The 11,586-nt window shown below is 37.9% G+C and overlaps 1 protein-coding gene across 1 annotated transcript in view; it reads right to left on the reverse strand.

The window, feature by feature from the left end:
* The window catches only part of DOCK3 (dedicator of cytokinesis 3), a 4,843,230-nt gene extending 4,834,147 nt beyond the window's left edge, over positions 1-9,083 (reverse strand). The window contains exon 1 of the mRNA XM_044077993.1: positions 8,500-9,083. Within this exon, the coding sequence (XP_043933928.1) occupies positions 8,500-8,536 (37 nt within the window). The 5' untranslated portion in view covers positions 8,537-9,083. The remainder of the gene's footprint in view (positions 1-8,499) is intronic.
* Positions 9,084-11,586: the final 2,503 nt, after the last annotated feature.

Here is an 11,586-nt window from a genome sequence, read left to right on the forward strand (position 1 = left end):
ATGCAGACACATAAACACACACACACACACACACACACACACACACACACACACACACACAAGCTGCTTTATTTGTTTGATTAAATAAATATTGAAATTTGCACCGTTTTTGAGGGAAAGAAATTAAGAGAACCTGTTGTGAAGCACAAGCACACAGCCACACATCAACAAATGCACATAAAAAGATATAGCCTTTGATTTTAATTAAATATTTGGCAGGTTCAAAGAAGTATAAAGAAAGGTTTGATTGATGCAGATGAAGTTTGATGTTTATTTTCAAAGTACCTGGCTGCTGTGAGTCTGTATGACTAATACACCATTGCCTGTAAGTTGTTTTAAGATTATTGGATATGGAACCATCATAAATTACTGTATCCTCCAAAAGGTGGCAACATTCACCACAGACACCAGGAAGATCAGAAGGCTGTAGGTTCTGTCCTCACACCAGATTACTGAATTCATGTTTCAGTAGTGATACATGCTGCATCTTAAATAAGATGCTGCTCTCATGGGATGTCATTCTTCAGTTGAAATGTTAAGCAGAGGTGGTAGCTAGTGTTCCTGTAGAAGAATCTATTGCACTTACCAAAAATAAATAAATAAATAAATAAAACAGACTAGTAGAATTTCCTTGGTGCCCTGTCCCAATTAACCCTAGTCAGCATAAATGCCACATTGGGTATCTTCTGAAAAGAGGCTCAACATAAACTAAGCAGGCTAAAAAACAAATAAACAGGCAGAATAAAGCTGCTGTACAGTCACAGTATTTTAAACACTCTATACCAAAGACAACTGTAAAACCTTCATCTCGGTGCCATATTCTAGAGACTCAAGATTACACCAGATCATGAAATGGCAAATTCATCTATCAGAACATTCTAAAGACCAAAGATGAAAAGTTTACATTCCATTTTCAGATTTGAGAAATATCTTACTGAAACGTTTCTTGAAAATACAGTGTAATAGTAATGGGAATTACAACTTGCCATAACGTGACACAACCAACCAGCTCCAGTGGAAACAGTTTAAGATTCAAGTTAAATCTCACACTAAAGTCCGACATGTTACAGCACAATGAGTTATGGGTCTAATTCTCTCCTGTATGACAAACCTACAAGCCTCTCTTAGTGCTAAGCTTGAACAATATTACAACAAAGTTGCTGGTTTTGCTTGCAAAAAACTTACCAGACCCAGTACTGTTTAGCATTAAAAACACACTTAACTAGCTTGAAGTTCCTCAATATCTATCTTATACCCAGGTTATCTTAACCCACAAAAATATCTATACTCCATTTGCCTGCCCAGCAATTATCTTCATACTCCAAGCCTATCAAACTGCAACCTTCAGCCAAATGGTAAACAAGTGCTTACCATCTGCAAACAACAAAAGGTTGCTGGGGTCAGTCTCTATTCCAATAATCTTGACAGAACTTGGAATAAAATTCCTATATCAATCATGTCTACATTACCCCTTCATCTTTTCAAACCTTTACTAAAAGACTTCCTCTCTGCCTCCTGGCTTTTTCCCTGTTCCTCATCTGGGACATGGCTTCTCCTAACATCCTTCATCATCTTTTAATACCTCCTTTTAAAGCACTACATCACTTAACCTGCTTATCCTCTTCTAATACTTCACTTTAGTGTAGCACTTAAACTGCTATACCTACTGCTAATTAGCACAATCAAATTAGTATTCCATCAATACTTCTCTACTAACGCTTAAACTTGCTTGTCCCCCTTACACATTACTCTAATGTATGTCTTAAATTACTCCTGACTCTTTTATGCACCACTTTTCTATCTGTAAATTTTCAATACAATGCTTGAATATTAATGTTTGTGAATATCAGTACACATTTTATTATACTGATTACTATACTGTGTATTCACTAAAACTGCAATATAAAATGTATTACTGTAAATATTGAGTAAATTACATGTGTTACCTTGGAGCTCCACTCCCTGGGCATCCTCTGAAAATGGGTACGTATGCCCAGTCTGACTTTGCTGGTAAACAAATGTCAATAAATAAAAGAATTAATTAATTAATTATACAGCAACAGACCCCATAGCAAACCACCTCATTCACTGCAGGCTATCGAAGCCAAAGTAATGTTACTGCTGCTGTTGTGTCTTTCGGCTTTTCCAGGTTAGGGGTCGCCACAGCGGAACTCCGGTCCGCTAATGATTGGCAGTAGATTTTTACGTGACGAGTTGCCAGCCCTGATGCACAACCTTCAACGAAGATACGCCCATTCACGCATGTCTCTACACATAAGACGCTCTAGCTGAGAATCGAACAGGACAACGTCTTACTGTGAGGCGACAACGCTGCCGCAGCACTACCACCGCAGTCAAAACTAATGTTACTGCACTGCTGCTAAATTAAAAAAAAAACAACATGTGTACTGAGAGTGAACATAAATAAAACAACATGTGTACTGAGAGTGAACATAAATAATAAGATATTATAAGTGCTTTCCACAGGGATGGAAATCTTCCTTCATCCCCAGACTACCTAACTTAGTAGAAAAACTTTAAGATCACACTGATACCGAGTTCTGACTGAGGTTGTGTGATCTCTGTGTTTTCGTAATTAAAGGAATGTGGATGCGCCGCATGTCTTAATCCATGCTTTACTGTGATTCCTGTTTTCTTTAACAATAATAGGTTTGTTTTATTCAGTTTTGGACTTTCTATATTCTTTTGCAAACCACAGAAGTTTTTACAGATTACAGTATTCATTAACATGGAATATATAAGTTGACATTCAATGGATTGTTTTTCATTACAATCAAATAAACCAATTTCAAATGCTGCACAGAAAGAAAAAACAAAGTATATTCTAGGCCATCAGCAGACCTTTACAGTTCTGCAGTGTACATTGGTACTAAATATTTTTTTAATATTTCCTTGCACACTAATTCATGAGCATGGGGAAAAAGTGTTTCGTGAAACTACAGTTTTATTCTGTAAGCATAAAATCGTACAAAGCTTTGACATGAAAGGTATTTCTTCAAGTTGTTCTTAGCATGAAAGTTTTTTTCTGATTCTGTGTCTATAAATGCAATATTTTAGACTAAGTTTTGTATAAAACTTTATTTCTACACTCATCTAACAGTATTAACTACCACTGTTATATCAAAATTTATTTACTTTTTCTTTTCCCCTACAAATGAATGCATCCATGTTATGCATTTTCTGAAATCCGCTGTATTGAATGGTTACACATCAGGTACTATTTACACCTTCATGTGCATGGACGATCACAGCTAAAAGACAGAACTTAAAATGAAAAACATTAAATGCAAATCTAAAATCTTCATATTTAAACCAATTTCCAACAGCTATGTTGCATAACATAGCGGGCTGAAGACAACAGGTCACCACCCAAGCAAACGCAAATAAATAAAACCAGATTGCAGCAGTACTCTATAGCTACAATAAAATATACATATACTGGGTAGAAGCTAAGCTTAAAAAACTACAGTGTATATTTAAATGGCAGCATCAACAAAGATGATTCTAATGGCAGATGTCAATTTACTGTGAATCTAAAACTGAAATACGTAATTTACAAAAATTGGCTAAACTATCTTCAAAGTAGAAGTTTAAAAGTCAACAGTCTATGTAAAAGTGCATGTGACTAAAAGGACAAGTAACAGACATCTTGATTTTTGTTGTGCGTCTAATATGATTGATGAACATGCATGATTCTGGACAGTGACCTGATATTAATTTACTACAGTTGCTAGACACTGTGTTAAATGGCTTCCATGAAGATATTGAGAGAAAAAAAATCTCTAATTTTGTCACTTGTCTCCCATTATTTTCTGCATCTGACACAATCTCTCTTTGTTATCACTGAATGCCTTGCACCTTGGAATATCATAGTATTTGGACTGCTGATGGGCTTACTCATCTCCCAGGCCCATGCTTACACTTATCAAGGGTATGAGAACTTGTCACAGATTTGGGATGCATGGCTAGGCTTAAACAGGTCCCCGTGGTCATTAGCCTAGTAAACACCTATTACCCTATGAACCTATGATCCTATGTTACATCAGCCCTAATCTTTTGCCTCTAGAGTAGTTACGGTGTGAGGTTTCAGCTTTAATTCCACTTTACTGTCTTACAAATCCTTGTATCATCTAGAAAAAGCCTACTTGCTTATAAGATGTCAAAAGCACTTACTGTCCACCCACAAGGGCTTGTAACCATGGGAGACCTGTCTCAACTTTTACTTCTGTCAGTATTGACAAAGGAAAAATTAATTAGCAAAATCACCCATGTTAGGGACATTTTATATGCCAGAACTATTATTTTAGAACTTTACAAAATAATTTTATGTTTTACGAGTGACAGTGCAAAAGTGCGAGAACAATTTTGGGGTGTCCCTTAAAAGTCTGGACAGTTGAGAGGCACCAATCTTTATTTTATTCATTTTCAAGATCTTTATGGGAATAGCTTTAATGAAATCCAGCATATCCTTGGCTTTACCAGCACATTTGCTATATTCGGATGGGTGGCTAACATTATTTGTATTATTTCTTGTATCACATGATTTTACTGTCAAGTCTTTCTTAATATATCATCAGATCCCCAGGAGCACACATGATACAAGTGTTGTCTAACACCATATTACTCACTTATTACATGCAACGTGATGAATAACAAAGCAATTTACAGTGATTAGTAACCTTCATTCCCAAGTGTAGAAAGTCATTACTGCAGTATTTACTAAATTGCACTGCAATATCATAGTTTGGCAGAATAGACATTTCAATTTTGTTATTAAAGACTATTTTATTTTACAATTATGTGTTTCAGAGCCAATTAAACATAGCATGGGAACTTCCACCGATAATGATCTGCTAGATCCTAGAGGCTCTCTCAGATGTACTCTTCTCAGGGTGCATAATCTGCAAATTTCTTTTCATGCATACTAAGAAATATTGAACTAAAGAACAGATGTGCTCAATATTTCTACTTTATTGCACGTTTTCCCGTTTTAAATGTGGTAGTCATAGATTAACCCCCCCCCCCAAAGAAAGAAAATCAAAATTTCTCTGTTTAATATATGTTTTTAAGCACGTTAAGAATTCATCATAACAATTTTAATGGCATTATTTATGTTTTATAGGTTGATAATGTAAACACAAAACAAAGCAAATCAGAACTTATAGAAATGTCCGAATGCTACAAAAAGACGTGCAGATGGAATAAAGTTTGACAGATTTTAAGGCAGCCAAAAATGCTCCCTATAAACAGCAAATGTCATACTAACCAATTAATCAGGAAATAATCTACCCTCAGCACTAAAGTGAACAAGTAGTGAAGTGTGAAATGAATCATTTCTGAAGTTTTAAAAAATAGAAAAAAAATAGAGAAACAAAGTATGACACCCCTCTGCATGGAGCCATTTTTCCTTTGAGAACATTTATTCTTGCACACATCTCTCAAGCTGTGCATCACCATACATGCAGTACAACTAAATGTGTTTTATTGTACACAAATGCAGCAACATCATGTTCCACACAATAAAGGAGCCTTAATGACGTATTTCTAAAGGTGAGCATACTATTTGTTACATTCATGTGTATTGTTGTACTAAAATACATACACTGTCAATTTGTGGAAGTTTGCCCTGGTCTATAAATGGCAGCACTGTTCAAATTAACTTCTACAGGTAATGGGAAGTCTTTTACCAAGACAGCACTTGACAGCAGTTGCACTCTTGCCCTGATAAGTGTTTCATTTGCTTCATCCATAAGAAATTATTAATAAACATCTTAGTAGAACCACAAAGCTTAATTTTTAATGTTTTTAGCTGTACAATTCTGACAGAAGCCTTGCTAATCCATCCAGAATTAAAACAGGAAAATGGTAAGCAACACAGCATGAAAATATTAGGAATAAAAAAATCTGAGCAATGTAATATAAAATAACATTTCTTGAGTGAAATGCTATTCACATCTAGATCATAGTGGAAAAGTGTTTAAGGACAATTATGATTCTGTGTTCTCACAAATCATGTTCTGAATGCTGAGGGGTAACTGTCTTTTGAACCAAAGGCATTAATTATTTGTGATGCAGTCATTCATTCATTGATTCCCAGCCAAGTGCACCTGTTCCTGCAACCATGGAGCTACTCCAGCTACTACATTAACAGCGCCCTCTGCTGTCCACCACCAGGATGCTCAGTACTAACATTTGTTCTTTGCCAGCTATAGGAAGGGGGTTCATGATCCTCTCCAAGATGAAAAAGAACAGGACTGGTCACTGTACACTCAAAAACAAAAACAACATCAGACTTCAGAAAACAGCCATCTGGGAAATGCAATGTGACTTGCATGTAATGGAGTCAAGTGCTTAACAATTTTCACTCAGGTTTCACATCAGCAGATTCCAGGGCACTTTATCAGAAACTAAGAGGCATTAGCTCTAGAAAAGGCATCAGAGGCAACAGGCAATATACAGTTTAGGAGCAGTAGAAGTTGTGCTTCTGTCACTTTCTCAGCCTGATACAACCTCTCAGTGAGAATCAGTTGATGTCCTCTGAAACTGATAACACAGATTACAAATCTATTGACCTATACAAAAACACAGTGTTTTATTTTGACACACACTTTTAATTAAGTAGCCTGAAAGATTTTTCCCTCTTTCTTTCTCTCTCTCTCCCCTCCAATAAAAAAATGTTCTGGGTTTTATAAAATGTCATTCATTTCATCTAGTAACTAGGTTTAGAAATATCACAATAATACAAAAGGGGAAAAAAGGAGTTCAAATTCAGAACCTCTCCTTCCACACAACTACCATGAAAATGAAGATAAACTAACATAGCTGTACATGTGCACAAACACACACACACACACACACACACACACACACACACACACACACACACACACACACACAGGACAATAATGGCATCAGACTCTGGGAAAATAAATTAACAAGCCAACTGGCCTTTCATTGCTAGCACAAAAATTCAGCAAACTGTATTAAAAAAATGACATCAAAATATTTATACAACATAAGCCAATAAAACAGACAAGAGCAACGAGTTGCCTCTTCTGCTCTAAACAGACAGTCAGCAAAAGGAAAGTTGTTCCCAATACACAATAAATGACCAGCACCTCTTTTGAAAGAATTGCCCATTGAAGTGAATGAGAAAGAGACAAGAATATATCTCAGATGGGAGAAATTCAAGAGTAGCTAAAAGACAACATGGTTCCAGAGAAACGTCAGCAATAGCATGAGGATAACGAGCAAAACAGGAGGACTTGTACTGACGACCTAGGACCGCTGTGTAAAATCCCTGCAGTCACAGCAAGAAATACCCAGACAAATGCAACAAAATAAAAAGCCAGTAAGAAAGATTACATGTATTAAAAGCCAGCAGTGAAGACCTTCATAAGACCACTATGTAATGATACTTAGGGATAGAATTATCACTCTCAATTATAAGAGCATTAAAGCAAGAAGATCCCATACAAAACAATACAAGTACAAGACAGTAATAGCACAAAGATTGATACATGAATAATGATGCTCACAAGATCTAGCCAAAAGGAGTGGGAAACATACATATGTAACAGTATCTCTATGCTTGCTTCCTTCTTGCATTTACTCACGGAACCACATATACGATATACTGACTAAAGCAAAACATTACATAACAGCTGCAATACGTAAATAATACTTTCCGTTTGATGACCACTTGTAATGCATAGCTAGCTAAAACAGTCACTTTTATTTCTATGTAAAAATCATACAGAATGAGACACTACACTGAGTTTATGGGCCACAGTGCAAAGATCTCAACCTCTATACAAGGAAACTGTAACGCCAAAGCTACAGTGTTCAAAATAAATATGGTTGAGGGACCATAAATAAGGGCACATAGACGAGGATCACAAAGCAGATGTCAGCAAACACTTTTAAACATTTTTGAGGGGAACCAGCAACTTAAGTAAGACCTGTATGTTACGTTTTTCCTCAAGAATCCGCTTCAAAGCCACAACACATTCAAGAGCGAAGTCCATAAACAAAAAACAATCTTAAAATGTCCGTATAATTCAATTAGGATAAATTATTACATTAGTGTGCATTTATGAATAAATGTCTAGCATTATTTGTTTACTGTTATTCTTCAAGAAGCAGAGTAATATTTTGCACCATGAAATTTAGTGACAGCTGACAACACTGTGTGTGTATGTGTACCCAATCCATCATATGGTTCGATACATAGCATCTGAGACACATACAGCTACACAAACGGATACACACACGCACAATCATACCCACACGCACACACCCACAGTGCTGTGTGGAGGCAGTGGAAAGTGGAAAGCCCAAGTACCAGACAGATTACACCTGGAATTGACCCCCGATTTCTTTTAAAATCCAAATATGGAAGGAAATGCAGCATCATTTAAAAAAATCCACAAATAGGGCCGATTCGGAGAATGTTACGTTTAAAGATCCCAATCTTACCAACTCCGTACTTCTCCGTTTCAGTCGGGGTCCACATGATCCTAGAACGATTCCCCCGAAAATTACCAGATCGACAGTTTTCATGGAAAAATCTCGCAAAGTGCAGCCTAGTCAGAGCAGTCCTTTCTATTTTCACGGAGTCGCCTGGGTTTGCCCAGAGAGATGCTGCTGCTGCTAGCGATGCAGCCTCACTGCGGGCGCGTGCAGCGGGGACTGCAGCCTCGAGAAATGAGCGCGAGGAGCGAAGGTTCTACAGCCTCTCTGCACCTTATGCAATGGAATGAAACTCGCAGCAAGGCTTCCTAGATCGGTGAAACAGCATTATCATGGTTTTTCTATCCATCACCGAGGAGGTACAACTTTATCCTTTCCTTCGTCCTTCCTCATCATCATTACCTCCGGCTCCGGCCGTTTCGCAGGTTGGGAATAGCAGGCTTCCCGCTGGAGCTCTTCGTGTTTAGCGGTGCTAAGGCTCTACGACGGGGATTACTTACTCTTCAGCTCTGCCTAGCTCTCTCACGCTCACAATTTCGGCCGAGCCACACAGCTTCTCCCACTCTGTGGCTCACGACTGCGCCATATGTGCCCCCTCCCGACAGGTGGCAACGTGATAACGTCGCAGCTCAACGGCGTGCGAGATCCCTGGCACTTAGACCGGCGAGCCTGAGGCTGGGACGCAGGGAAAATGTTGGACAGGGGCTGCACGGGTCAGCAGGTGTCCCATATTTGTAATGTACCGTTAAATCATCTAAATTCGGCAGGGCTGGTGCTTCTGTTTCACGCGAGGGAACTCTCCCTATCCTCTCCTGCCTCTAAAGCTTACGGTAAAAATTATGCTGCTTAGATATAGTGCTGAACTAATTTAAGGTGTGGAAAAAACAAAACAACCAATAGGTTGTTTTCCTTTTGAATAAGTGTTTATGTACTCCTTGGAACATAGAAGTGCCCGCACTCTGCAGTTCGCGTACATGGGTTATAGCTCAGGTACCATAAAATACAAAAGTGTAAGCAAAGTCTCGGGGGTGAACCCCAACCCCAAAGCACATAAATGCATAGACCAAAAAGAACTTGTGTTATACAAATTAATTCAGCACTTCAGATGCGTTTATTTATTTGTTACACCATGTTGTCTTTAGCAATCTCTCTCTCTCTCGCTGTATCGGTTACCTTGTAACGTGGTAATTCTGCATTATTGTCACTTCACTTGCATTATCCTTAACGAATTCAAAATAATTAATGTTATAGATTTTTTTTCCCAAAACCCAGACCAGCTCAGCCATCCCAACTGTCTTTTCACTCTAGGAATCATATCAGACTGTGGCAATAATGGATGATTGTCTTGAAGCAAAATCACCACATATATAAACAGTTGCATGTATAAGACCTGCTGGACTACTTTATGTAAATTTCAAAGTACACATGTAGTTGCCCCCTCCCCATGTTGAGGTATCATCGATGAGTATGCTTACCTAAGCTGATCAAGGCGTACTGACTCCTCTGTGCAGTTTGCCAGATGTTGCATCTAAATAGCAGACCGTAGGTCATAGAAGAGGACACTGGTCAGGCTGCTCTTCAGTTTTACAAATGTTACTGATTGAGTGACTGCTGTCCCCCTCCTTTTGTTTGTTTGTTCGTTTGTTTGTTTATATTCACACCTCTTGAATTCTGTTTCTATTTTCCAGCCAGCTTTCCAACATTTTAATGTTTTTTGTGCACTTTCACCAAGGAAATGTGCTCTAGTCTACAAAACATGACTCTAAGAAATAATTAGTTTGTAGAAAGTGTTATTATAGATATCACTTGTTCATGAGAAACACTAGGGTACAAAATATTTGCATCAGATACAATAGCAGCACCTATGAAATAACCAACATAAAAGTAGACTGCACTGGTATTGAGCGAGTAAATAAACAACAGATTAGGAAAATATATTAAAACAAACAAAAGTCTAAAAGCAGCAGAACAGATACTTATGTGGTGCATTTTCATAGACCATTATATTTTAATTGCATTTCAATAGAATTCATGAATACAATACATGACATGCAAACCACTTTATCCAAGTCAGGTGTAAGAGACAGAGTGGCAATTCCCTTTCTAAGAATGTTTCCTTGATTACAGACCCTGTAGAATGGCACCAGTGTAATGCTCAGGGTGTGCAGAGTGCTGTAAATATATGGAAACTTGTCCACATGCAGAATATCAGTCAAAGGTTTCTTTCACTGTGTTCCATTTTGCATACTCAACAGAAAAAAAATATGGACACTCTTCTAGAAGCAGGATGCTCCTTCCTCACCTGACATTGACTGGAAACTCCATCGAGTATCTAACTCACATAAACAGTTGGGTGATGACTAGAGGCACTCCAACACCTTGTTTATCCTGGCCAGCAATTGGAGGTCTTAGCCTACTCTGTCCCAGTCTGTCTGTAATCAGTTTGTGATGTATAACTGCTCAACCTTTCTGCAATATTTAGGTACAATGCTTAGCTCTTCCCTATCCTAGCAATAATTTGATGCCATGACATAACCTTCCTCATCTATCCTAAGAACAACTGGAGTCTGGTGTCTACTCAGATGTTCATTTTGGCAACAACAGGAAACATCAGAGCTCCAAGACTCAGGCTGATGGTGATCAGTGTACCCATTTTATCTTACTTATCTTGTCTGTGATCAGTCTATTAACCAACTGGACATTAGTGATCAGAGTTTATGCAGTTCACTCATTTACCGGGCAAACAGTATATGACATCTACAGCTGTTGTTATCCGGTAAGAAATGTCAATAGATGATGTGACTCTTGACACTTTCTATGACTCTTACACACACTTTTTCGCATCATTTGCATTTACATGTCTCTAGCTATCTATAGAAGAAAAATTTGGTATTCTGCAGTTATCTAGTATCATCTAATGCAAATACAATTACTTTACTAAGAGCCATACTTTGTGGCACTGTCATTTATTGAATGTGCTAGCCATACACTGAAATCATAGCCAGCTTTAGGCACCAGCAAACCCTGTGGTTGCTGGGGGCCTCCTGTTCCCTGGGGGCCCCCAACCACAGCAAGATATCTTATGCTGATATT

Source organism: Protopterus annectens, chromosome 7.part0 (genome assembly GCF_019279795.1).
Source record: "Protopterus annectens isolate FY-2018-M chromosome 7.part0, PAN1.0, whole genome shotgun sequence".
NCBI classification, from domain to species: Eukaryota; Metazoa; Chordata; order Ceratodontiformes; family Protopteridae; genus Protopterus; species Protopterus annectens.